The 26,925-nt window shown below is 38.0% G+C and overlaps 4 protein-coding genes and 3 non-coding genes across 12 annotated transcripts; 1 reads left to right on the plus strand and 6 right to left on the minus strand.

Moving 5' to 3' along the window:
* The first annotated feature begins 750 nt into the window (after nt 1-750).
* LOC111471010 (transcription factor bHLH95-like) lies at nt 751-3,168 on the plus strand. The gene is made up of 3 exons (XM_023116682.1): nt 751-1,022; nt 2,379-2,873; nt 2,959-3,168. The coding sequence occupies exons 1-3, from the start codon at nt 789-791 to the stop codon at nt 3,052-3,054; spliced, it is 825 nt and encodes a 274-aa protein (XP_022972450.1). The 5' UTR covers nt 751-788; the 3' UTR covers nt 3,055-3,168.
* A 1,288-nt stretch (nt 3,169-4,456) lies between these two features.
* On the minus strand, nt 4,457-9,934 carry LOC111470944 (glycoprotein 3-alpha-L-fucosyltransferase A-like). Its single transcript, XM_023116600.1, has 7 exons — nt 9,192-9,934; nt 8,750-8,910; nt 7,080-7,321; nt 6,277-6,381; nt 5,464-5,620; nt 5,126-5,353; nt 4,457-5,041 (listed from the first exon to the last, which is right to left on the minus strand). The coding sequence occupies exons 1-7, from the start codon at nt 9,570-9,572 to the stop codon at nt 4,786-4,788; spliced, it is 1,530 nt and encodes a 509-aa protein (XP_022972368.1). The 5' UTR covers nt 9,573-9,934; the 3' UTR covers nt 4,457-4,785.
* Nucleotides 9,935-11,253: 1,319 nt separating this feature from the next.
* On the minus strand, nt 11,254-14,571 carry LOC111470946. Of its 4 annotated transcripts, none has more exons than XR_002715146.1 (5): nt 14,219-14,571; nt 13,537-13,695; nt 13,159-13,441; nt 11,669-12,147; nt 11,254-11,369 (listed from the first exon to the last, which is right to left on the minus strand). XR_002715146.1 is itself a non-coding variant. In XM_023116605.1 (5 exons), exons 1-5 carry the CDS (start codon nt 14,402-14,404, stop codon nt 11,905-11,907), a joined length of 774 nt encoding a protein of 257 aa, XP_022972373.1. In that variant the 5' UTR covers nt 14,405-14,571; the 3' UTR covers nt 11,371-11,904. The 4 variants fall into 4 exon arrangements, 3 of the variants coding, with proteins under 3 accessions (XP_022972373.1, XP_022972372.1, XP_022972374.1); XM_023116605.1 differs by lacking the exon at nt 11,254-11,369 and having other exon boundaries at nt 11,371-11,940; nt 12,038-12,147; XM_023116604.1 differs by lacking the exon at nt 11,254-11,369 and having other exon boundaries at nt 11,371-12,147.
* A 1,223-nt stretch (nt 14,572-15,794) lies between these two features.
* Nucleotides 15,795-15,867, minus strand: TRNAR-UCU. The gene has a single exon. It is a non-coding gene; the product is annotated as a tRNA-Arg (tRNA).
* A 421-nt stretch (nt 15,868-16,288) lies between these two features.
* Nucleotides 16,289-16,361, minus strand: TRNAR-UCU. Its single transcript has one exon. It is a non-coding gene; the product is annotated as a tRNA-Arg (tRNA).
* A 265-nt stretch (nt 16,362-16,626) lies between these two features.
* Nucleotides 16,627-16,699, minus strand: TRNAR-UCU. Its single transcript has one exon. It is a non-coding gene; the product is annotated as a tRNA-Arg (tRNA).
* Nucleotides 16,700-20,040: 3,341 nt separating this feature from the next.
* On the minus strand, nt 20,041-24,402 carry LOC111470945 (ABSCISIC ACID-INSENSITIVE 5-like protein 6). 3 transcript variants are annotated; one of them, XM_023116603.1, is made up of 5 exons: nt 24,199-24,402; nt 21,981-23,093; nt 20,565-20,636; nt 20,443-20,472; nt 20,041-20,377 (listed from the first exon to the last, which is right to left on the minus strand). In XM_023116603.1, exons 2-5 carry the CDS (start codon nt 22,998-23,000, stop codon nt 20,303-20,305), a joined length of 1,197 nt encoding a protein of 398 aa, XP_022972371.1. In that variant the 5' UTR covers nt 23,001-23,093; nt 24,199-24,402; the 3' UTR covers nt 20,041-20,302. The 3 variants fall into 3 exon arrangements, with proteins under 3 accessions (XP_022972371.1, XP_022972369.1, XP_022972370.1); XM_023116601.1 differs by having other exon boundaries at nt 21,981-23,096; nt 24,199-24,401; XM_023116602.1 differs by lacking the exon at nt 24,199-24,402 and having other exon boundaries at nt 21,981-23,422.
* Between the last annotated feature and the right edge of the window lie 2,523 nt (nt 24,403-26,925).

Consider the following 26,925-nt stretch of genomic DNA (forward strand, 5'->3'; position numbering starts at 1 on the left):
AACAACTTTATTGAACTAGGCCATTACATCATGGTAACAATCATGACACCTCATCATCTCAAAATACTCTCGATTCTATCCAACCATAGTCTTCATTTGTAGCAACCCTAGCCAGCAACATGTTATCCCTGAGAATATTTGCTAAAACCACCCCACCTAAATTGGAAAGTTATTTATTTATAATAAAATAAATTACAAGATATAGAAAGAGTAATAAATGAAAATAACAATAAATAAAAAAATACTGGATGGTCAAATATTTATATTTGCCTTTAATAAAATATCAAATATGATATACATGGTAAACTATAATTTAGTATTAAATATCTTTAACAGTCTCCCCACCTTAGGACTTAAAATCAACAAGTGAACCAACTACATATCGCATCAGTTCAATTCAATTCTCAACTGAGCTAAAATTGAAAGAATCAAACTAAATGATCAACTTTAATCTTATCAACTGAACTATACTCAAATTGATTAATTTTATTTTGAATCGATAAACATAAAAATAATAATAATAATAATAATAAAAAAGGGAAAAAAAAGCAATAAAAGTAGAAAAAAGGGAATAAAAAAAGAAAAGGAGAGCCAGCCAGCGTCGAAGGGTGGGGTCGGAGGTTCGAGTAATAGCCGGGGCATCCGTTTTTGTTTTGGAGCGCCGTAACGGCCATGCATCCTCCTTATGATTGTATTTTGTGCTCTTTCTCTAACCCCTTTTTATTCTCTCTTAAAACCTCCCCACTCTCCCTTCCCTCTCCTCACCCCCACCGCCGCCCATCTCCGCCATGTCCAGCCTCCACCACCTCCCTTGGGCCCTCCTTAACTCCTGCTCCGACATCGACCATTTCCCTCCGCCGCCCACGCAGTCCGGGAAGAAGAGAGACGCGGCGGAGAGAAAATCATGTGGCGGGGCCGCGTCCGCTCATGACATTCATATTTGGACGGAGAGAGAACGCCGGAAGAAAATGAGAACCATGTTCGCTAATCTTCATGCTTTGCTTCCTCATCTTCCGGCTAAGGTATTATTTATTTATTTATTTATTTATTTTTCATCTCATTCTCATCCACTGTATATATATTTTCTTGTTCATAAAGAGACAAGCAGTGGCATTATCATCAAGCTTTTTTAATAATAATAATGGAGAGATTTGATTTTAATGGCATGTTTTTAATGTAAATAAATAAAAAGGGACATGTTTTTTTTTAAATGGAAAATAAAACAAATAGAGTATTGAAGAACATTCACATTTTTTAAGAAAAGTGGCCATGGTATGTTTTTTGTTTTAAGAAATTAGTTGTCATGATTTTTTTTAATTAAAAATAATAATTTAGGTTTGTTTTGTCTCGGGAATAGATATAATCATTGTGAGTATCTCCAAGAGTGTGAAATTTTTTTCTTAGCAAACACGTTTTAAAAACATTGAGGTGAGAGAAGAACGAAACATTTTTTATAAAGTTGTGGAAACCTCTCCTTAACAGCCAACCCGAGAGAGAAAACCCAAGAAGTATAATATCTACTAGCGGTGAGCTTGAGCTGTTACAATCAGTGTTACTGACCCAGTTTAACTAATGAGAATAAATCTCTTTGCTTACTCTTCATTCCTAGTCCCGTTTGATGTAGGTAGTGTTACTGAATGCTAGCGGTGAACTTGGACTGCTTTCTGCTTACTCTTCATTCCTGGTCCTGTTTGATGTGGGTAGTGTTACTGACCTAGTTTAGCTAATTCTAACGGTGAACTTGGACTGTTTTCTGCATACTCTTTATTCCTAGTCCCGTTTGATGTGGGTAGTGTTACTGACCCAGTTTAGCTAATGCTAGTGGTGAACTTGGATTGCTTTCTGTTTACTCTTCATTCCTAGTCCCGTTTGATGTAGGTAGTGTTACTAACCCAGTTTAGCTAATGCTAGCGGTGAACTTGGACTGTTTTCTGCTTACTCTTCATTCTTGGTCCCGTTTGATATGGGTATTGTTACTGACCCAATTTAGCTAATGCTAGCAGTGAACTTGGACTGCTTTCTGCTTACTCTTCATTCCTAATCCCGTTTGAGGTGGGTAATGTTACTAACCCAGTTTAGCTAACGAAATCTCTCTGCTTACTCTTCATTTCTAGTCTCGTTTGAGGTGGGTAATGTTACTAACCCAGTTTAGCTAACGAAATTTCTCTGCTTACTCTTCATTTCTAGTCTCGTTTGAGGTGGGTTTTTACGGGACATTGGGTTTAATGGACATTAAGAATCTGAAATCGTCTTTTAGCAACGAATGGGATAAGAATTCGAATCTCTAGTTTAATGGTCGAGCACGTAGGGCGGGTTGGCATGCATGCATAGGCTTTTGTGGGTGAAATAATAATCCAATAATGAATGGGTAATGGCAGGTAGACAAATCCAGTTTAGTTGACGAGGCAGTAAATCACATAAAAACCCTTCAACAAACCCTTCAAAATCTCCACAAACAGAAGCTGGAAAGGCTCAACAACGACACTAATCCATCTCTGAGCTTCTCCAAGATTGTTCATCATCCCTCCGCCCGTTCCTCAGCCGCCACAACCCGTGAGGCCTTCTTGGCCAACCAAGCTTCCTCCACCAACGACATGTCGTCCACTCTATTTCCTCAGCTTTCCACCGCCGCTGCTGCAGGCGACAATGTTGTTAGTATTCTCCCTTCGCCACCCTCCTCCTTCCAGACTTGGTTGTCCTCCAACCTCGTCTTGAATGTTTGCGGCCACCATGCCCATTTCTGTATCTGTTCCGTCAAGAAGCCTGGTTTGTTCCCCACGCTTTGTTATGTTCTTGAGAAGCATCAAATCCACGTTGTTTCTGCTCATGTCTCCTCGGATTACCATCGCTCCTTCTTTATGATTCATGCCCACGTAAGTATTCTTTACGTGTTCACTTCTTTTTTTTATTGAGATCATTTCGAAACATGTTTGTAAAGAGTTGTTTTGACGAATGCAGATGAACGGAGGTTACGATGAATTTGAGGCGGCTACGGTGGCGGAAGATACGTTCAAGGAAGCTGCGAGGGAGATCATCTTCTGGTTGTCTTCTTGATGGGATTGTCCCATAGAATTTTGTCTTGTTTATAAAATATAGATGCTTGAATGTTTTTGACTAGGGAAATTTCTACTCAATAAATGCTATTAGGTTCTTTAACTTGAATACGAAAGTAGAGTTAGCAAAATGCTGAATGGAGATAAGAGAAACATTCTCTATAAAGGTATGGAAACCGTAAGACTGATGGTGCTAGTGATAGGCTTGGACTGTTAAAAATGATATTAGAGTCAAACACCGGACAACGTGTTAGCGAGGATGTTGGGCCTCCAAGGGGGTGGATTGTACGATCTCAAATCGGTTGGAGAAGGGGATGAAACATTCTTTACAAGGGTGTGGAAAACTCTCCTTATTAGACGCGCTTTAAAACCCTGATGTTGACGGTGATACGTAACGGACCAAAGCGAACAATAACGGCTAGTGGTGGTGATAAGATAAGGAACCATTACAAGGGGAGTAAGATTCAGATTACCTTATTGATCGAATATCTCAAGGCAAGAACATTGTTTGAGATTCGAATCACTCCACAAGCAAGATCGATCATGTCTAGCTTGAATGATTCTTGTTGATCAAATATCTCAAGGCAAGAACACTTGCTTGAGATTCGAATCACTCCACAAGCAAGATTGATCATGTCGAGCTTGAATGATTCTACATGCAACCTAAACTACATAGAATTGCAAAGAAACTTAGCAATGGGCCAAAGAAGAGCACAAATGCTTCTTTTACTATATTTTTCAAGTCTACTCACAAATACAACGTACATGGCTTTATATAGCCTAAAAAATGACACTACCTTACAAGAGTTGTTACCTTCTTACTTAATGGCCATAATTAATCATTATGTAATTGTAACCTAAAGCAAATAAAAACTCTTAAAATACATTTATGAAATACAATAACTCTAAATTGTAATCCACCCAAAATCTATCTCATGAAACTTCATTCTTCTTCAATGTGGCATGAATTAAAATGTCTTTTGATAATTTCAACAATATTTTCTTTACATCGTTCATTGAAGCATATTGTATGATTGATATCCCTTAGTTCAAATCAGATAGGCTTACCGAAAAGAATGAAAAATGAGTTTGAAAATTACTATGTTTTTTACAAGGTAATGATCCCTTGGTCCTTCACGAGAAGCGTCCTAACCATTTTTCTTTTGAAATTGGGGCATTGGTCCAAATTTCGAGAAAAAGTCTCTTGTTTTTCATTCCCATTGATCGCTTGAGTCTATAGGCTACCTCTCCTATCTGCTTAACTTTGCCTGAAAGGGACCCTCCTATTTCATACGAACTGGAAGGCTGGAGTCAACCTAGAACGAAGGAGACAACCCTAATGTTGTCCCTCTATTAGAAGTGTTCCAGAAATGTAATTTAAAGCAAGAGCGAGAATTCAAACCTCCAACCTCAAAAGAACAAGTACATAATAATTATCATTGAACTATACTCACTTTTGAGCCAAATAGTCGTGGAATTGGCTAAGATTCAACAAGCAATATAGCCCACAAAGGCCAATTCTATTCTCCACCACTTACCACAACAGCGCATGATCTATAACTAGCTGATCGAAGCAAACCCCCTTTTAGCAAATATTGTTGGGTTTCCGCTCTCGTCTCATTGCACCCTAAACTTACATTAGTTCAACAACTATGTTATACAAATTACACGTCCAACGACGACCGAGTTAACTGCATATCCGATGCGCTCGGAAGACGAAGAAGCTTTAGATTCAGACAAATATGATTTCCATCTTAGCACAAGGGTGTGTTTCTATGTGAGTTTTGAAATCATCATTACCTTTGAATCTGAAGGTATATAAAGCCTGCTTCTGTGTCAACCCAACAGGATATATCCTATATAGCTTTAGTTCATCTCCTCCTCTTAAGCTTTCAGGCCGTTCTTGCTTCCAAATTGGGACATGTTTCAAAGACTTGAACTTTTCGAGTACTCTCGATTCTAAAGCCCCCAACGTTAAATTTCCCGACCTGCCATTGTCGAGGCCGAATGATTTGGTTTTCCCAAAGAAAAGCCTTTGAAAACATAACTTAGTTTGGAGTTGAAAGGGTTACCTCAAGAAAATGGATTGCATTTCAAACCGCCCTCTCTCCCTTACGTATAAATGATACACCGTTTCGGAGCCATGAGAGCACTTGCACGGTCGTTTCTTGAACTCGGGACTGTTTTCTTCTTTCTCGTGGATGATGGTTGCCAAGTGGATGCAAAGGCGGCACGATGAGTGTACTGCTGCCATATCGACAAGGGCCTTGAACGAATCGGACGGACCATCATACTTCCATCTATAAGATAAGATAGCCAAATCTTCATCAGATGGAGTGAGAAACAAATGAATTTGTATCATAACGAAATGGAAGAGATTAATCTGACTAATGTCGTTGTTCCGAGTTACCTTAGTGATTGGTTGTACATTTTGGGATTTTCTGCGAGGTATTTCATCGACTTGGCAACCGACTCGACATCGGAAATTTCCTTGATATGCAAATATGAATCAGGAGAAGGAGCAAACTCCTTGATATTTGGAGTACCAACCACCACCGGAATAGTTCCTACAAATAATTGCATTGGCACTCTTAACGAAAATTCGACAAAACGACAATGTTGCATTAAAACTATATGGAATTCTTCAAAGTTATTTTCTAAAAGTATTCGGGTAGAAATATGTGCTAAAACAAGAGTATAAAGAAGTATAACGTAACTAATCCTATAGAAGTGCAGTGTGTCACAACCTCACTGAAAGAGAGTAGGTTGTGAACCCCACACACAAGATAGACAAGGGGCGACCCTCAAGTGGCACTCATCCGGCCACATGAGAGCCAAGATTGAGAAGTGTCATGATGAGACCGAGGACGGTGCATCATCCAACACACCAAAAGTGTACATTGAAGCTAAGTTGAGAAATACACAAGGTTCAAGAGAACGAGACGACACGAGTGTCGAAGATAAGCTCGAAGAGGGCCAAGTAGGGCCTCGAGACAAACCTCAAAAGTCGAGGTTTCGACGTGAGTTTCAGCATACAAGTCAGGAATTAAGTCCGCCGATATGAAAAGTACAACCCAAAATAAAACCAACAAAACAGACCAATTCAGTTTGGTCTTGGTTAGTTTGTATACACCATTCAAAGAAACGGGCCAGCGTAATTAACGACGTGCCTTACAGATATTGGTAACTGCATGAATCAGAGAAATAGGTATGAGGTTCATACCTGCAACAAGAGATTGAAAAAACTTCTCTGTGACATAATCTTCCTCATTGGAATTCTCAAAAGCCAAGCTGAACTTGTAGCGCTTCAAAGTTTCCACTTTGTCAACTGCAAATATGAATCGAATAACAATATCAGCAAATGTTCACTAAGTTATTCCATTTTCAAGTCACTATATCTCTTATTATTGGCAATGCTTTTGAGTATGGAATCGCATTTGAATAACAACGAAATACACGAGCTGGGGACATTAGTTAAGCCTTTCATGTACCCCTTAAAATTAGTAAAGGCGTGTTCGGAGAAAGAGTGTAATGACCCAAGCCCACCGCTAGCAGATATTGTTCTCTTTGAACTTTCCCTTTCGTGCTTTCCCTCAAGGTTTTTAAAACGCGTCTGCTAGAGAAAAGCTTCTACACCCTTATAAAGGGTGTTTCGTTTTCATCCTCAACCAATGTGGGATTCTCACAAAGGGCCTTTCGAAAATGAAGCAGTCTTTGAGAGATAACCCGTGGCGATTTAGTTAACCATGGCCCTAGAAGGAAACCATTTTTAAGGTTGTCCCAGGGGATTCTTTCACCAAGGTTAAGGAATTCTTGAATACATCAAGAGAACTCACATCAGTTTCTCAAAAAAAAAAAAAAATTGCATTAGTTTTCCCAAGATAACAGTCTAAATGGAAAGAACTATGTTGTTTTCCATCTGCTACCCACCTAAGAACTAACTTTCAACGACGACATTCAATCAAGATACGTTGTCAATAATATTAAAAAGTCGGTCAATAAATCAAAGTAGAAGTTTTAGTGCACCTCTTCCATCGCGGTTCCTGTGGCAACTACCATAAGAATCAATTTTGACATCAAATTTCTCAAGTGCTTCAAGAGCTTGCAAACGAAAGTTGCGGGCGCCACAATTCGAAATGAAGGCAGCTGCAAGGGCAGGCTCAGTCTTTGGTTGAACTGGTGCCATTATGTCGTATTCTGCCCACGAAAAATATCCAACAGGAACGTCTGATGAAAGACTAGTGGTCATAACCACAGTGTAACCCTTCCTACAGAAGAAGTTCATTTATTATAGAGCTATAAAAGAAATATGCATCTAAAAGCAACCTATAAAAAGCAGAGAGACATGTGACAAGCACAAGAAAGAATGCAACATTACCAGAACGTTACAGGGAAAAACATTTAAAAGTAAGTATAGGCGAAAGAGTTCTCAATTTGTAGGTATTTAATCTTAGACTATCTGAAAGGTGATAATGTGTAAGCGTGGGGAAGAACCTAAGACAATCCCCATATATGAACATTTGGATTATGCAGTCCAAGGAAAATAACCACCACTTTAATGGAAAACTGTGGTCCATAATCTAGATGATGAAAATTGAACAGGACTAAGGGGTAAATTTCCTTGAACCATATAATCCGTAGACCGTAACAGCCCAAGCCCACCACTAGTAGATATTGTCCTCTTTGAGCCTTCTCTTCTAGGTTTCCCCTCAAAGTTTTAAAACGCATCTGTTAGGGAGAGGTTTCTATACCCTTATAAGGAATGTTTCGTTCCTCTCTCCACTGATGTGGGATCTCACAATCCACACCCCTTAAGAGCCCAACGTCCTCACTGGCACAACGCTTGAAGTTTGGTTCTGATACTATTTGTAACAGCCCAAGTCCATTGTTAGTAGATATTGTCATCTTTGGGCTTTCCCTTATGAGCTTCCCCTCAAGGTTTTAAAACGCGTTTGTTAGAGAGAGATTTCTACACCCTTATAAGGAATGTTTCGTTCCCTTCTCCAACTGATGTGAGATCTCACAATCCACCCCTTGGGAGCCCAGCGTCCTCGTTGGCACACCACCCGGAGTTTGGCTCTAATACCATTTGTAACAACCCAAGTCCACCACTAGCAGATATTGTCCTCTTTAGGCTTTCTCTTCTAGGCTTCCCCTCAAGGTTTTAAAACGCGTCTATTAGGAGAGGTTTCCACACCCTTATAAGGAATGCTTTGTTCCCCTCTCCAACCGATGTGGGATCTCACAAAGACCTACCGACAACTTTCTGTGTCATAGAAGAAGATGTCAAGTAAGCTCCAAAAGAGGAGGGATACCTATAAAGTGAAGTGCATGGTAGCAGCTTGGAACTTCACTTCACGTTAATTGTATGTGTGCAGCTAGAGCTAGTAATTAAGTTTGTAGGTTGGCTCAAGGGGGGTAGCTTGGAATTTGAATTAGACTTGGGAGAGAGGACTCTCAAATTACCTATAACCTTGGCTAGAACAGAAGATTCCTCCTTGATTACCAATTTTTTCTTACTGCTATCAGTTTCAAATGAAAAAAGAACATGTACCAAGACCAGCAATGATGTTCACTATCATCACCAAGGCTATAAAGTTATCTTTATCATTGAGAATTACTGCAGTCAGGAATAATGTAATGGAAAGCAGTTCTCTAAACTGTAACAATCCATCATATTAGTTAAGCTTACCCACCGTCTTGCCAAAGCAATATTGTTCTCTGGATAGTAATGCGACGATTCCATCGAACGAAGGACGCTAGCAACATGACCTTGTTGAGGTGATCCCAATGCAGCATCAGGCTGCTCACCAGGATTCAATCCAAACTGGCATCCCACATCACAAGTTTTCCAATCCTATGAAGAATTTCAAAAGGGTAAACACCAATTTCTAGGAACTTAAAACTGAAGAAGAACAAGAATCTAGTTTGCTACAAACAAGAACGTATGGCAATCAATGCCCACAAAACTCAATTATGTAACTAAAAGAGGTCATTAACTAAGCAATTCCAGTAAGAGATCTAACAAATTCAGACATTGGTATTAACGAAGCAAACTCTTGAATGAGCTTCAAACTTGTTCAAGCCAAAAGACCAGTAAGATCAAAACTCCAAGCTAAAAGGAGAGATAGAAAGAACCTTCTCGGACCCAGAAACCAAAACAGGTTTCCTTTTGAAGTCCCTAGAGTACTCCACCGCATCCACCTTCTCCAGCCACTCCTCACAGTTAACTCTACCCATTACTCCATCAATTGTGATTCCAGTGCTAACATCTTCGATTTCTTCTTGCAAAGGCGGAGGTCCATAGAATAAGTCGACCCAAGAGTCCACCATAGCCGCATTTTTCGCGATATCGAGCCGACTTAGAGAAGCGATCTCTGCTATGACCACCATCGCTACAAACAGAGGCAAGAAATGGGTCCATTTCCACTTGCTTGCTGGAGAAACCCCATTAAAACCCATCGAATCATTATGGGTCGTTCCTGTTCTACAGATTTTTTGCTTTGATAACATACCCATCTGGGAAATCAAGAAGTTGAAGAAATTTGGGCGAGAAAACGAAGAGAATAGGAAAGGGATTGTTGATGAACAGAGTGGAATTGACTTGTTTTCAACATTTAAAGCTGTGTTGAAGCAATAGCCATAGTTAAGGCCAATTGGGTCAGAGCAGAAGGAAAGGGAATGATGAAAAGTGGAGTGGGGTTCGCTGGTGTGTCAATGGTTTCGTGTTCTTCAATCAAGAGAACAGGATTGTGAAGAAGAATCAAGCTAAGAGCGTAGATTTTGGTTGATTTTGGTTGATTTTGAAGTCTACGCTTAAAGCGGAGTACCTAATCCCTTCGTTTTTGCTGTGAAAGTTTCATACTCTTCGTTGGATTATGTCCCTCTTTGGACAACACCGTGGGCAGATGAACACTTTATCGTTACAACTTTGAGGCAATCTATGGAATATAATTTCTAATTTTATGTTTTCTTTTTTAATATTCTCAATAAGAAAAAAGAAAAAAAAAATAACAAATATCTTAAATTTTCTAAAAAAAGCTATTAAAAAGTATCTATTAATTACCATTATGTTTTTTCCTTAGTATATATATTTAGACGATTTTTTTATTAATAACTTTAAAGTTTTTAGAAAATTTATCTTCATACCATTTCTCCATAAATGAATTTTAAATTAATCTAAGTATTTTTTATTAATTGTGATTTTTTTTTTTCCATTCAAGTTCTTCCTTGGTAAAAAAATCTACTTACAACTTGACTCAACTCTTCCTCGAAAAAAGACGGGGCAAATTGAGTTGTCGATTCAGAATTTCCTGAATTTCCTATTTCGATTTCAATTTTGCTTGACAAAAGATAGATAGAAGTCTTTCTTCCCCTTTTTTTTATCGATTTTTTTCTTTATTCAAGGGTAAAATAAGTCAATTTCTTTTGTCGATCGATTTAAACATTGAGTTTGTTTGAAATTGAAAGCCTTTTGGCACTCAACGGACCTTTTATTTAGTATTGGTTTATGAAAGCGGAAAGATCTACTCTAAACATTTAAGTTCTTGAAGTTCTCACTCTGAACTTGATTTAATAAGATAAAAGAAAAAGATCAAAGTAAGACTCAACATTCATTCAAGCATATTCTCTCGTGAACCCATTTATTCTTGAACCTATTCTATAAATTCGGTCCCACTACTTCCATCCTACTCGTTGTCCAATAATTCGAGCATATTCTCTCATGAACCCATTTATTTTTGAACTTATTCTATAAACTTGGTCTCACTACTTCCATCCTACTCGTTGCCCAAAACCACTCGAGCATTGTACAAGTGCTTAAAGCTCCTTAGGGTCGTAGCGACATGCTCGGAAGCAAACTACCAAAGCCTATCAGAGAGAACTTGGCTTGGTTAGTTGATTCATCCATTTTCAACCCCAACAAACTAACAAAACATGAATTCAATGACATTTTATTTTAGTAATAATTGGATCATATTTGAAATTAATATTTTTCTAGTAAGTTAATATTATTTTTTTTTCCATACACCGTTCAGTCATTCAGAAAATATTCACTATTCAAAATCACGTCTTTTATTTGTTTAGAATATTAGGGACAAAATAGTAACAATCATCACAAATTTTCTAAGAAAAAACCAACAATGGTTTTTTTAAAGAAATATGATTGAATCTGCGTATTATAGCTTATATAAGATCGTAACGAAGCAAGCAAAGATATAATAGCTTAAGTCCCGTATGATAACCATTCGAACAAAGCAACTACTCAAGCGAGCACTTAGCCATCGACATACTCCATAAGCAAGAGAAAGGCTCCATCTAAAGAGAATCAATAAGTCTGTTCAAATCTATTGTTTTATGTAATAGTAATTTACATTTGAGGTCTCTACCTGAACTTCAAAATGAGAGTATTTCAAAACAGATGAAAAAGGGTGTGTATATCTATCTCAGTATCAGGGTCGGTGTCTAGCTTTCTCTATATCATGTATATTCATACCCTAAATCTATTGGAATTTCCATTTCTTCAAACTCAAAGAAGAAAAAAAGCAGGAGAAATGAAAGGGTTAACATATATTTCACTCTATATTTGATGAACTAAGAAAAAGTTTAGTTTGTACCATAAACAAACGTATTTTCTCCTTCCAGCCGTAGATCTTCTGGTAGAATTATTGTTGTCACTTCCCTTATTTACTTTTTGATGCTCTTTCAAAAGGAAAAACAGAATCGTGTCGCGTTCGGTTAACGAGCTTGAACAGCCGGGTGTTTTAACATGTTGGAATGAGTTGTTGTCAGCTCCCTCTTACACAGTAACACAAATCTGAATTTGGAGGCACAAAGTTTTTGCATCTGGCTTTTATCTTTCTGATGATAATCTTTTATATGGTGCAACCTGAGAGATCAAATAGCAGCATATTCGGTCCTGGATCATTTGTAAAATGCAATTATTGGTTCTCCAAAGAGAGATCAAAGGCAATCCCGAGTTTTACCCGATCGTTGCCTAAAGAATCAGAGGAAGCTTTCTTCAATCTTTTTGTAATAGGCGTGCCACCAGACAACTCTCCTGGATGCGTATCCACAAAGTTTTGATCTGAAACTTCTGCAATGAAGAGATAATAGACACTTAGTTAGTATGAAAACAGAAAAATCACATTAAGCATTGAACATTCATACAATAAGGCAAATTCCTTGACATGGATGCTCTAATTTAACCTAAGTGTTATGATCCCAAGAATTTCTGCTTTAATTCATCCTTAAACGGCTACTGTCCTAGAATTAGTCTACCATTAGCCTGGCTTCATCTAGAGGTTCATCAATATTCAAAATGCTGTCCATCCTAGTCATTTCTACTTGGTTTTATTCGTTTTTTCCGTACAACAATGTTCATCCAACTTTACATAAAGGACTTCTACTTTTTCAAATATAAATATACATCAATCAACTTCAAATTGATAAGATACGCAATCAGTTAGCCCGTGAGTTCTTAATTGTAACATAGCATGAAGAACTGTGACGTTAAATCTTGTGACCCAGGTGTAAACACTATAAATCAAGCAAAGGGAACAAAGTTACCAAAACACTGAAAACCAAGTTGAAACTATCCGATTAATGTATTAGAATATATAGATTTTCCATTGCTAGGAAGATAACACAATATCCTAAGCTTGATGTACAAATTTTACAACTCGGATGCACTAAGTCGTATTTCAGAAACCCTCTCATAGGAAACACATTTGATGAACACAAAATTTAAGCAAAAACGTTTGCAGGACTTCAAGTGGTGCAGGCAATGTGGCAACTAATGGTAACATCACAAAGTAATGGTCATATTGGTACACCAACACAAACTTAAATCAGAAAAACAGTGCATCTAAATGGTGCTTAAGTCAATACTACTACTAGTATAATTATTGCAAACACCTTCAACATAACGAAAAATGATTGGAAGATCACAACAACAAAATATGAAGCATATGGCCGATCATCATCAATAGTGTACATTCATAATAAGGGAATAGATTACAAATTTTAAGTATATTAGACAGTAGTATCAACGAAAAGTGAGACTCTGGAAAAGAGTTTGGAAAACATGAACAATGTGTTCGGGTACCTGCAACGATTGTATGAGAATCACGACAGCATGGAGGAATCTGCTGAGAACTTCTGGCAGATTGACAGGAGTTTGTCTTGTTTCTTATGTGACTCCTATCACTACAACTTCCACATTCTTCAAGAACATCAGTAGTTTCCGGAGTACGCTGATTTCCTGCAGAAGGGAAATGATTTATCCATACATCCTCTAAAATAGCGGGAGAATCGGCAGTCTTATGCAATAAAGGATCAGTTCTCCCAATGTTAGCCTTCTGCCAGGAGGCATCCTGAAGGACCATCGACTAAGAAAGAAATAAAACAAGAGGAAATCATTAAGGACGTAGAGGAATGATATAGGGAACTCACTCCCACTCTTGCTGTGGATGTATTGCCTCACCTCTGAAGAAGATATATTAGGCATGATCGGCTTCCGACGCATTTTCTGTTTCGAGGAAAAAGCACGAAGATGCCTATATCGATGCAAATCTTGGACAAAAGATGCTTCTAAAGCATCAAGAAATAATCTGTGTTTCTCATCTGTCCAATGTGTTTGCACCTGAAATTTCCAATTAGTAAAACAATGAGTAAAACCATTCCTCATATTTCACGTGAAATTTTCAAATTGTTCCCTAATATGAAATAAAATTTAGAGCTAAAACATTTGATACAAATAAAATGAGTGTCCTACAAGAGAAAATAACAACTAAAACAAGGGGAATTCAAAGAGTAAAATGTTTTCTTTTAAAAACAAAAAAACAAAATTGAATCAAAAAGACTTAACTCGAAATTCATCCACGATTTAACTTGAATATGCCCTAACACTAAACATTCAAATGGGAGGTACCCAAAACCACTCTACCATTAAAAATTTCTCAAGGCACCACCAAGAGAAAAAGAATCACTCATAATCAAGGATATTAGTTTCGAGAGCACAAAAACTAGGTCACACGAACTCCTGGCGCTACGTTCAAAGCAGAAAAACAAAGCACAGTCCGCAAAAACTCGTTGATACCAAGGAAAAACTCAAAATCATACTTCCAAGAAACAGCAAAAACAAAAGAGAGAGAGTCATAATTTACCGCATCCAGTTGAAAACAATGATGAGAAGGCATCAAAGGCAAATCCCCCTCGGACGCATCAACGGTATTGGAAGAAGAGTAGGATTCGGAGTTCAAACGAGTCAAGTCGCTAGCAGAGACCGACATGGATGATTCTCGATCTGCAACCGGCGGCGACATGGACGACGGCGTATGAGCGTCTACCATTTCGGAAGGATCAAAGACAAAGCGAAATCGTTCGGAGCAGCCAAATATAGAAAATCAAATCAAAGAAAAAAAAGGAAATCGTGGGCGAAAATTTAGGTCCGAAACCCTCTCGGGATTCAGGCTCGTGCAGATATGAAGAGAGATAGAGAGGGATTCGGTGAATGGTGGTGGTCTGTGTTTATTTGGGGGCGAAACCCATATAAAAAGGCTCCACATGGGCAACGCTTTTACACGTGTAAAAAGCGTCAACTCAATTCCACGTCATCGCCGATATAAATATCTGTGGCCAATGTCAGCCAGATATTTTTTTCTGCCAACCTATGCTAACATGCACCTTTCTCCACGCGCCATTCCGATATTTTTTCGCGCGTGATCCTAAAATCATCTCACTTTCTTCTATGCTTAAGATTTTTATTTTAGATTAAAATATCATTTTATTTTTAAATATCTGAATTTAATATCTATATTTTTTAGAAATATTTCTTAATATAAAGAAAAAAAATTTTACTTTTATTCTTTTTATCAATTTTGAACCATATTGGAAAAATATCTTACTATCCATTAAAATTATTTTTATTACATTACCAATATTTTTAAAATAAAAATTAAGTATATAATTGTCTTTTTTTTTTAATATTATTGATTGAAAAATATTAAATATGGTCTAAAATAAAAGATTATAATAACTATTAAAATGGAAGAAGTTAAAGTAAAATCAAAATAAAATATTAATAATCATTATGATTAGATTTTTGTTTCCAATAAAATATCTAAATGCACTTTTTTGAGTTTGTTTCTTAAAGGGAAAATATAATATAATTATAATGTCATCATCAATTATGCTTTTTTTTTTATAATTCAATTAAGTTCCTTTTAATCCAAACTTTTTTAAAATAAAAATAAAAATTATACTTTATATTAATATTCCAATTAGTTGAGTAATATTCAACTTCTTTCCTTGTTGGTCTCCAACGAGACCACAGGTCAACCACCTAATTAGAAGTAGCCTTAGCCATTAGACCACAGGTCAACCACCTAATTAGAAGTAGCCTTAGCCATTAGACCACAGGTCAACCACCTAATTAGAAGTGGCCTTAGCCATTAGACCACAGGTCAACCACCTAATTAGAAGTAGCCTTAGCCATTAGACCACAAGACTCTCAGTCCAACCACCTAATTAGAAGTCAACGCCATTAGGCCACATGACTCATCCAATGGGATTTGAAATATGGAAGTAGAAACATTATGTATGGATAAACATAATAAAAATATACATGAATTCTCACTGCATCAATCATTAACTAACACACCCGGTGGGACTTGAACCCAGAACCCACAATCACCTGATTAGAAGTCAAAACGTCTTATCCATTAGCCAAAAAATCATTAACACACCCGGTGGGACTTGAACCCACAATCGCCTGATTAGAAGTCAGACGCCTTATCCATTAGGCCACAGGTGCTCTTCCTGTTGGATTCAAACATCTCGAACCCACAAAACAAGATTCTCACTGCATCAAAAAATTTATAAATAACAATGCAACAAAATCAATCATTATCACACCCGTTCGGACTCGAACCAATATCTATTGGGCCACGGGTGCTCTTCCCATGGGACTCAAAACATCTCGAATCTACAAAACAAGAATTCTCAAACAAAATCAATCATTATCACACCCGTTGGGACTCGAACCAATATCCATTGGGCTACGGGTGCTCTTCTTGTGGGACTCAAAACATCCCGAATCTACAAAACAAGAATTCTCAAACAAAATCAATCATTATCACACCCGTTGGGACTCGAACCAACAATTGCGAATCTACAAAACAAGAATTCTCACTGCATCAAAAATTTTGTAAATAACCATGCAACAAAATCATTATCACACCCGGTGGGACTTGAACCCACAATCGCCTGATTAGAAGTCAGACGCCTTATCCATTGGGCCACGGGTGCTCTTCCCATGGGACTCAAAACATCTTGAATCCACAAAACAAGAATTCTCATTACTGCATCAAAAAATTTATAAATAACCATGCAACAAAATCATTATCATACCCGATGGGACTTGAACCCATAATCACCTAATTAGAAATCAAACACCTTATCCATTAGGCCATGGGTGCTCTTCTTTGGGACTCAAAACATCTCGAACCCACAAAACAAGAATTCTCATTGCATCAAAAAAATTTTATAAATAATCATGCAACAAAATTATTATCACACCCGATGGGACTTGAACCCACAATCGCCTAATTAGAAGTCAGACGCCTTATCCATTGGGCCACGGGTGCTCTTCTCGTGGGACTTAAGAACCCACAAAACAAGAATTCTCACTGCATCAAAAAATTTATAAATAACCATGCAACAAAATCAATCATTATCATACTCGTTGGGACTCAAACCCACAATTACCTTATTAAAATTCAGACGCATCAAAAAATTTATAAATAACCATGGAACAAAATCATTATCATACTCGGTGGGATTTATTAGAAGTCCTTATCCATCATCTCGAACCCACAAAACAAGAATTCTCAGCTGATTAGAAGTCAGGCGCCTTATCCAATTGGCCACGGATGCTCTTCCCATGGGACTCAAAACATCTCGAACCCACAAAACAAGAATCCTCACTGCATCAAAATATTTATAAATAACCATGCGGATTAGAAGTCAGATGCCTTATCCATTAGGCCATGGGTGCTCTTCCCGTGGGACTCAAAACATCTCGAACCCACCAAACAAGAATTCTCACTACATCAAAAAATTTATAAATAACCATGCAACAAAATCATTATCACACCCGGTGGGACTTGAACCCACATCTCGAACCCACAAAACAAGAATTCTCACTGCATCAAAAAATTTATAAATAACCATGCAACAAAATCATTATTACACCCGGTGGGACTTGAACTAACGATCACTTGATTAAAAGTTAGATGTCTTATCCTTTAGGCCACGGGTGCTCTTCACATGAGACTCAAAACATCTCGAACCCACAAAACAAGAATTCTCACTGCATTAAAAAATTTATAAATAACCATGCAACAAAATCATTATCACACCCGATAGGACTTAAACCCACAATCACCAGATTAGAAGTCAAACACCTTATCCATTAGGCCACAAGTGCTCTTCCTATAGGAATCAAAACATCTCGAGCCCACAAAACAAGAATTCTCACTGCATCAAAATATTTATAAATAACCATGCAACAAAATCATTATAACACCCGGTGGGACTTGAAGCCACAATTGCCTAATTAGAAGTTAGATGCCTTATCCATTAGGCCACAGGTGCTCTTTCAGTGGGACTCAAAACATCTCGAACCCATAAAACAAGAATTCTCATTGCATCAAAAAAAATTTAAATAACCTTGCAACAAAATCATTATCACACCCAGTTGAACTTGAACCCACAATCGCCTGATTAGAAGTCAGACGCTTTATCAATAGTAGGAAATACACTAGTGGTTCAAAATACTAATTTACTATAATTGATGTAGTTAGAGTGCCGCCTAAGATCCAAATTGCTTCAAGCACGGGTGCTCTTCCCATGGGACTCGAAACCACAAAACAAGAAATCTTACGGCATCAAAAATTTTATACAAACATAAATAATCATGCAACAAAATCGTTATCACACCCAATGGGACTTGAACCCACAATTGTCTGATTAGAAATCAGATGCCTTATCCATTAGGTCTTGGGTGCTCTTCCCATAAGACTTGAAACATCTTGAACCCACAAAACAAAAATTTTAACTGCATCAAAAAATTTATACAAACATAAATAACCTAGCCACAAATCATTATCACACCCAGTGGGACTCAAACCCATAATCGCCTAATTAACGTCATATCCATTAAACCACAAGCACTCTTTTAATGGAACTCGAAACATGGTAGCAAAATCACATCCGGTGAAACATTATGCATGGATGGTATGAACGGTTTATTTGAAGTCAAACGTCTTATTCATTAGACCGCGTACACTCTTTCTCAAAACATGGAAGCATTCCCATAAAAGAGTAAAATGGAGAATTTCGTGAACCCGAGACACACAGTTCAATAATTTTTCTAGTGTCGGTGATTTGATCATCTCGTATCCGAGCTGTGGAATAATAAGAACTTGCTTCCCTCTCATACGCCTCAGTAACGTTCACCTTGAACCTTTCCTCCTCTTCTTTGTCCCATTGCTAACGGTAAGAATCCTACTTAGGCTAATTAAGAGAACGATCATGGTATATAAATTAGGGACACCATGTCTATTAGTACGAGACTTTTTGGAAAACTAAAATCAAAGCTATTAGAACATATACTGATAGTAAACAATATCATATTATTACGAGTGTTCGTTGTTCCTAACACTTAACGAGGTCAAGAGAAAAGTTTAAAAACTAATATCGATGGGAACAACAATCCTCAACAATGGTATATGATAGTGTCCATTTCAAGCTCTCGTGATTTTGCTTTTGGTTTCTCCAAAGGGACTCATTCTAATGAAGATAGTGTCTATAACTACGATCTTCTCCTTAATTATCCAACATGAGACTTCATCGATCTTCAACAATTGTAACAGCTCAAACTCACCGCTAACATATTTTGGCCAATTACGTATTGACGTTAGTCTCACGATTTTAAAAGCATCTATTAGGGAGAGGTTTCCACACCCTTATAAAGAATGTTTCGTTCTCCTTTCCAAGCAACGTGGGATCTCACAATCCACCTTTTTTGGATTTAAAAATGCGTCTATCAGGGGGAGGTTTCCACACCCTTATAAAGAAAGTTTTGTTCCTCTCTCCAACGAACGTAGGATCAATCCACCCTACTTGAGGGTCCAACGTCCTTGCTTGGACATCGTCCAGTGTCTGGCTTTGATATCATTTGTAACAACTCAAGCCCACTGCTAACATATATTGTCTGCTTTGCTCTGTTGCATATCGTCGTCAGCTTCACGATTTTAAAACGTGCCTATTAGGGAGAGATTCTCACGCCCTTATAAAAAATGTTTCTTTCCCCTTTCCAACGAACATGAGATCTCACAATCCACCCTTCACGGGGGCCCAACGTCCTCGCTTGCACATTGCCCGGTGTCTAGCTTTGACACCATTTATAACAGCCCAAGTCCACCACTAACAAATATTATCCACGTTGGCTCATTATATATCGTCATCAGTCCCACAGTTTTAAAACACGTCTATTACGGAGAGGTTTTCACATCTTTATAAAGAATGCTTTATTCCCCTCTCCAACCAACGTGGAATCTCACAATCCACCCTCTCGAGGGTCCAGCATCCTTGCACCGCCTAGTGTCTGGCTCTAATACCATTTATAACAGCTCAAACCCACCGCTAACAGATATTATCCATTTTGGCCCATTACGTACCGCTAATAGCATCACACTTTTAAAACACGTCTATTAGGGAGAGGTTTTCACACCCTAATAAAGAATGCTTCATCCTCCTCTCCAACCAACCTAGGATCTCACAACAATCCTCCTCTTACATGAATTCCTCGCTTCTTCTCGTTCTTTTCGATTCGACTCAGTAAACCAACAGCCATTACATTGCAAACTTAACATATAACCAAGAAATTGATGAAACTATAGTATAATCAAAAGACATGCTCAAATTTTCATGAAGGAAATGGTGAGGCAAACTATCAAAAACAGCTTTACAGAGGTCCAAAGTTCAAGCAAACAACCATTGGAACACAAAAGGTCCATATATACAGCAATAGCTCAACTCTGCTATCTGTCAGCTATCTACATACCGGTGCTGAACTTTGATATCTACAGCTACCAACCTATCTCTAAGTTTGATATCAGATTAGAAACACACAATCTAAGCCTTTTATACATTATATCTAAATTTGAGTGCTCATCATGGTACCTCTACCAAGGGCCTGTCAGTGTTCTTCTTAAGCAGAGCCTTTTGGCACCAAAATGACATTTCATCTTCTCCAAAACCTGTCAAAAGTAAAGGATTGTTAAAATGAAAGCTTGTGTGTTTAAAGAAGCTGATATCAATGTACCTGATCTTTCTGGGTTTCCATTATCTCTCTCTGCAGATGATAAGATGCATAAAAAATGGAGGTCAAGATGATTGTTTCAGCCAATTATATCAAATGAAATCATTTTTTGATGTGTAATGTACCTGTTTCTTCTGCAATTCTTGGTTCATTTCTTTGAGTTTTGCAACTTCTGCTTCAAGTTCCAAGGTGTATGCCTGCAAATATCAAACTGTTCTTATGGAAGAATCTCAAATTTGAATGTGACTAGCTGAGGCTTGGATTCTACAGGTCTATTCTGATCAATATTTTAAAGATATTTTGGCTACTTTGAACTGTTTCCAGTTGCATACTCGTTGCATGCCACCAAAATCCTTGTATTGCATCACTTTATTTCTCTCTGTGAGATCCCACATCGGTTAGAGAGGAGAACGAAGTATTCTTTATAAGGGTGTGGAAAACTTTCCCTAAAAAACGCGTTTTAAAAATCTTGAGAGGAAACTGGAAAGGGAAAACCCAAAGAGGATAACATCGGCTAGCGGTGGGCTTGAGCTGTTACAAATGGTATCAGAGCCAGCACCAAGCGGTGTTCCAACAAGGATGTTGGGCCGCCAAGGGAAGTGGATTTTGAGATCTCACATCGGTTGGAGAGGAGAATGAAGCATTCCTTATAAGGGTGTGGAAACCTCTTCCTAACAGACGCGCTTTAAAAACATTGAGGAGAAGCTCAAAAAGGAAAGCCCAAAGAGGACAACATCTGCTAGTGGAGGACTTGGGTTGTTACAAATGGTATCATAGCCAGACACCGAGCGGTGTGCCAGCAAGAACACTGGGCTCCCAAGGGGAGTGGATTGTGAGATCCCACATCGATTGGAGAGGAGAATGAAGCATTCCTAAGGGTGTGGATACCTCTTCCTTACAGACACGTTTTAAAAACTTTGACGGAAACCTCTAAAGTGAAAGCCCAAAGACGACAATATCTGCTAGCAGTGGGCTTGGGTTGTTATACTGACGTTTCAGCAGAATTATGTTTTTGTTTGGTAGACCTGAAATGCTGGAGAATTTGACTAGTCGTCAATTCTTCCTACCCTATATGCTACCTAAGCCCGTGGTGGTGCCTTTTTCACTTATAGCCTATAATATTACTTTCTTCATTTCTCTCAATCTTGCTTTCAAACTCTTCTTCTAAAATCTTTTTCTGCCCCTGTTTTCTAAAACCTTCTTCTTAAAGCATGCCAGAGGCTTGGGCATATGGACAGACATGATTTCGAATTGGCTGATTAACTCAGTGGTGAGAGTGAGTCCCACACAATCCCTTACAAACATCCCATAAGAGCACAATTGTGACAAGTGACAATCAAAATGGCCTGAAACTGCAAGTTTTACAGGCAATGATACAGGGAATCCATCCATAATATTTTGGCTAGAAGTTTTTTCAGTGGTTCACTACTTCAAAACAAGTCCTAAGAAACTGTACAGCAAATGAACATTACTTTGAAAAACCAAAGCAAACTGGAAAGAGCATTTCAGGGTTAAAAAGTGATAACCATTAGCATAGCTACCTGTTTACGAGCTCGTGATCTTGCAGCCGACTCTCGGTTCTTTATCATTCGTCGTTGCCTCCTCTCGACGACTTTCTCCAACACTCCACCGCTTCGCCTTCCCCGACCAAACGAATATGGAACTGGAGAAAATGAAGATGTAGATATGCTGTTTTTTGTAATCATGTCAGATGATATTGTGCTTGTAGGAGATCTTGAAGCAACAGTTACACATCCCGTGCCTAAACCGATCGCACCGACACCACTGCCCTGAATTAAAGGATCATATAAAGAAGGTTTGGGAGCCACAACCAAATTAGTAGCAGCTCCAGTAGTATGCTGTGGATGATTGTTCACTAAATTCATTGAAGAAGCAAAGGTCACAGTAGCTGGTTTGGGAAAAAGTGGCTGCTGCTGCTGCTGAGGAGACCTTACAGCTCCTGCACTTAACATCCCATGAGCCAAACCACCATTGTTTTTGTTCTCAGCTATCTGATTTTCCATGAACATCCCAAGAGCCAAGCAAGCATTGTTGTCATCTCTTGACAATCCACCAAAAAATCCACAGCTAAACGGCCGATCCTCGACACGTCGAGGCTCCTCTCTTACCACTCCAGCTCTAGCTAAGAACTCCTCCAATGTCACCTCCCCTAACGTTGGTTGTCGTCGAGGCGTTGCCTCGATTCCACTTCCCTCTTTGCTCAAGTCTTTCCAAACTTCATCAACCGTTTTTTGACTAATGGTCCGTGGTAATGTTAATGAACCTTGTCTCTGCAAGTTCCCACCATTGGTGCTTCCAGCTCCGCCCACAGCAGCAGCTGTAGATGTCATTGCCTGAGACTCTTCTGCTGTCCATATGTTTTTTAGAAGTTCATCCATATTCATTGAACCAACATCCTTTCCAAGTCCATTCCATGTGTTCTGAAATTCATCAAAGGTTAAAGAGTATATGGAAGGCTGTCTGGTTAATGTGAAATTTCCTTGTGTCTTAGCCATGGTGCCTTCTCCTGGTGGCATATCCTCAAAGCTCCTGAAATTCATTTGCGAGCTCGACTCGTGTCGACACGACAACCGCTTTGAACAGCCAGCCGTCTATCTCTTCTTCCCAAGCCTTGGCCTGTCTCAGTTTTCTTACTACTGAATCAAGGAAAACTTATCAGTGGAATGAAAGATAAAGGTTTTTCGTGGCCTCTGAATTCTGTATGGAATAGCTTATAAACATTACCGTTCAATTACTATGATTTCCATACTCCTAACACTAACACAAAAAACTTCTCACCCCATTCGTGAGATCCCACCTCAGTTGGAAGGAGAACCAATATTCTTCACAAGGGTGTAGAAACTTCTCCCTAACATATGCGTTTTAAAAACTTTGAGGGGAAGCTTGAAAGAGAAAGCCCAAAGAGAACAATATCTGCTAGTGGTGGGCTTGGACTGTTACAAACAGTATCGGAGCCAGACATCGAGTGATGTGCCAGTGAGGAGACTGAGCCCCAAATGGGGGTGGACATAAGGCAGTGTGTCAGCAAGAATGTTGGGCCTCGAAGTGGGATAGATTGGGGAGTCCCACATTGATTGGAGAAGTGAACGACCCAATGAAGACGCTGGGCCACAAAGAGGGTGGATTGTGAGATCCTATATTGATTGAGGAGTAGAATGAAGCATTGAGTGTGGAAACCTCTCCCTAGCATACACGTTTTAAAAACCTGAGGGAAAGCCTAAATAGAACAGAATCTACCCGCGGTGGATTGAGCTCACCACAACAAGCCCACATCACAACCAGATAATTGGTGAAGCAAGAACTGATACTCAAAACTAGCACCATCATAAACTAAAACTTTGATTGCACCAGTTCATCATAATGATGAGACGAAATCTAAAACATTTGGACCATTGATTCCAAGATCTTGATACCCAAAACAGGCAGCAAATAACAATTTTCAAGAGGTCACTACTCTCTAAACTGACCCTTTTTCTTAATCTACAAACCCAAGCTTCAAACAAGATCAAATCAAAACCTCAAACAAGAAAACCCATCAGACAATCATTAAACACAGTATTATTACAGATAAATTTAGATAAAGAGCTAAAACTACAGCACATTTTAACATCTGCAATCCCAAACCAACATTTTAACATCGATAAACCACAAAAACACAGAACAGAAGGGGAAAAAACAACCATTTTTTAGAACATCAACGAAAAGGAAAACTGGGAGTGAAATGAAATGGCAGCTCACCTTAAAAAAAACAAAAAAAATCCTGTTGTTTTCCTTTTTCTAAGGAAAAATTGTTGGGCACTTTTGGGAAAAATGGCAGTGACCTGAACTGAGAGACCCCTTCTTTCTTTGGGCTGGTGGAGACGACAGGTGTCTGTCGCAGAGATCTGAGCTTGTATAAAGGATTTGAGAGCTTAATTTTCTGGGATTTTAAAATAAAAATTTAGACTTCATTTTTTTTTTTATTTGGATTAGAAATATAATATTGATTAAAAGCAAAGGCATCCATTTAGATTCAACAACGTGGACCAATGGATGAAGGTCTGAAAGGTGAAATTGACCGGCGAGCCAATGGAGAACAGCAAAGTGGATAAATATGGACCGTTGGATTCAGCTTTCCGACAAAAGGATGCGATTGTAAATTTGCGGTTTTTTTGGTTGTTAACGGTCTGAGGATTTTCCTACTACTAAAGAACATCATGTGCTGCTCTCAGCCAATAGGAATTTGCCAAATTGCCTATCAGAAAAGACAAAACTTTTTTGACTTTTTTCTTTTATCATTTTTTTTAAGAATAGGATAATGCTTTTGTAAAAATAAATAGATATTTACCCAAACTTTATTAATATATTTATCAATAATATTTTGATATTTGGACTCTTATTGTTCTTCTCGATCATCTTGACTAAACAATGTTAATGAGTCTTTTTCGATTTTAAATAGATTTTTAGGAAAATAACTGTGATCTTAAATTTTAAGGGAATATCAGTCTGAATTTGAAATTTAGAGACGGATCGTATAAGTAAACTCAATTAAATATTTATCTTATTGATCATGAGTCGGGAGTAGGGGTATAATAATTAATTAATTGAACCCACAAAAAATTTTAAGTAAAAAATGATAATTTAGGATTTAACAGAGTGGATGGAATTGGGAAGTAATTTGTGGAGGAGAATCCAACATAGGGCGTAGGTTTTGTAAATTGATGGCAGACAATCCAGTGCTCCCCATTTTTAATTTAAACCCTTTTACTTGACGTATCAAATTAGAACACGTCACTTTCATGTGGCTCACACGTGGCGACCTCTTATTGATGTTGGGTTATGGTGGGCCCGCACTTTGTGGGCTTAATCAAATCTTATATTAATGGTAACAAGTCCACCGTTGACTCTTCCTCCTTTTTTGGGTTGTTCGTTGCCGACTTGTTTTATATTTTATTTTTAAAAATATATCTTTTAATTTTATATAGTATTTCAAAAATATCTTCATTAACAACTCTTAGAACTTCTTTAAAGATTAAAGAAAATATATTCTTAAAAGTATCATTAACAATAAATATATATTATCACCCTTTTAATATTATTTTTTAAATTTATTAGTATTTTTTATTATTTTTTTAGTTTTTTAAAAAATTAAGTGGGTTATTTAAGAAAATAAATAAAAAACTTCAAAAAAAAAAAAACTTTAATTTTTTTCTAAATTATTGAAAATATCGTAACTTCAAGATTATTTCAATAATATTCTTAAATATTTATGCTTCTATTTCTTGCTATACTTCACGACGCCCTAATTCTTCGTTCTTTTAGAAAGAGAAGCGTTTTTACATCTTCATAACTCGAAATGACAAATGGGTGAAGAGAGGAAATGTTCCTTTTTCTAAGGTACCCCGAGAACAACTCTAAGGTACTCTAGAAACAGATCCAATGGAGACGAAGTGGGGCCTATAGCTCAGAGGATTAGAGCACGTGGCTACGAACAACAATGTCAAGGGTTCAAATCCCTCATCCCACACCCGACCAAAGTCTTCATTTTCACTTTCACCTTCTTTCAATACTTTTGAGATCACGCAATAAATAAATAAATAAAGCCAACGAAAATTCGTTCACTTACAATCAATCCGAAGTCTAATTCATAAAACAAGTGTAAGTAACATGCAACGATGAAAGTTTAAGCACAGAATTAGAGGCCTATAATTAGAAGTTCACCTTAGTGGACAAGGAGAATGCACCTCGTTCGATTGAAAACTTCTTTCCTTCATCCTAAGATGTCACTGACAGACTAAAATCGGTCTCTAGCCTATTGTAATGAAGGAACTTAACAGGGGCATTTCTTCAATACTTCTAAAGTAGTATGTGGAACTTCCACACTAATCACTATGCTAAGAAGTAATGCATCACTGATTATGCAATAAAAACAATCATGTGGCAGCATGTGAAATGACAAAGGTTTGTATCTTACTTTATAACTAGTAACTAGAAAACAGGTTATCATTTCAATCCAAACAACCAGTGACTACATCATGATAAGGAGTGGCGCCTAAATGTTTCAGTAACAACTCAAGCTTACAGATAACAAATATGGTCCGCTTGGCCTGTTACATATCGCCGTCAACCTCACGGTTCTAAAAAGTGACTACTAGAGAGAGGTTTCCACACCCTTAAAGAATGCTTCGTTTCTCTCCAACCGATGTGAGATTTTACAATCCACCCCCTCCTCCCGCCCTCACTGACACACCTCTCAAAACCTGGCTCTAATATCATTTGTAACAGCTCAAGCCCACCGCTAGTAGATATTGTTTGCTTTGGCCCACTACGTATCGTCATCAGCCTCACGATTTTAAAATGAGTCTATTAGGGAGAGATTTCCACACCCTCATAAAGAATGTTTGGTTCCCCTCTCCTACCAATGTGGGATCTCACGGTTTCACAACAAAAAAAAACAGATCAAAACATAATTGACCAGTTTAAGCT

Source organism: Cucurbita maxima, unplaced genomic scaffold, assembly GCF_002738345.1.
Source record: "Cucurbita maxima cultivar Rimu unplaced genomic scaffold, Cmax_1.0 Cma_Scf00048, whole genome shotgun sequence".
NCBI classification, from domain to species: Eukaryota; Viridiplantae; Streptophyta; class Magnoliopsida; order Cucurbitales; family Cucurbitaceae; genus Cucurbita; species Cucurbita maxima.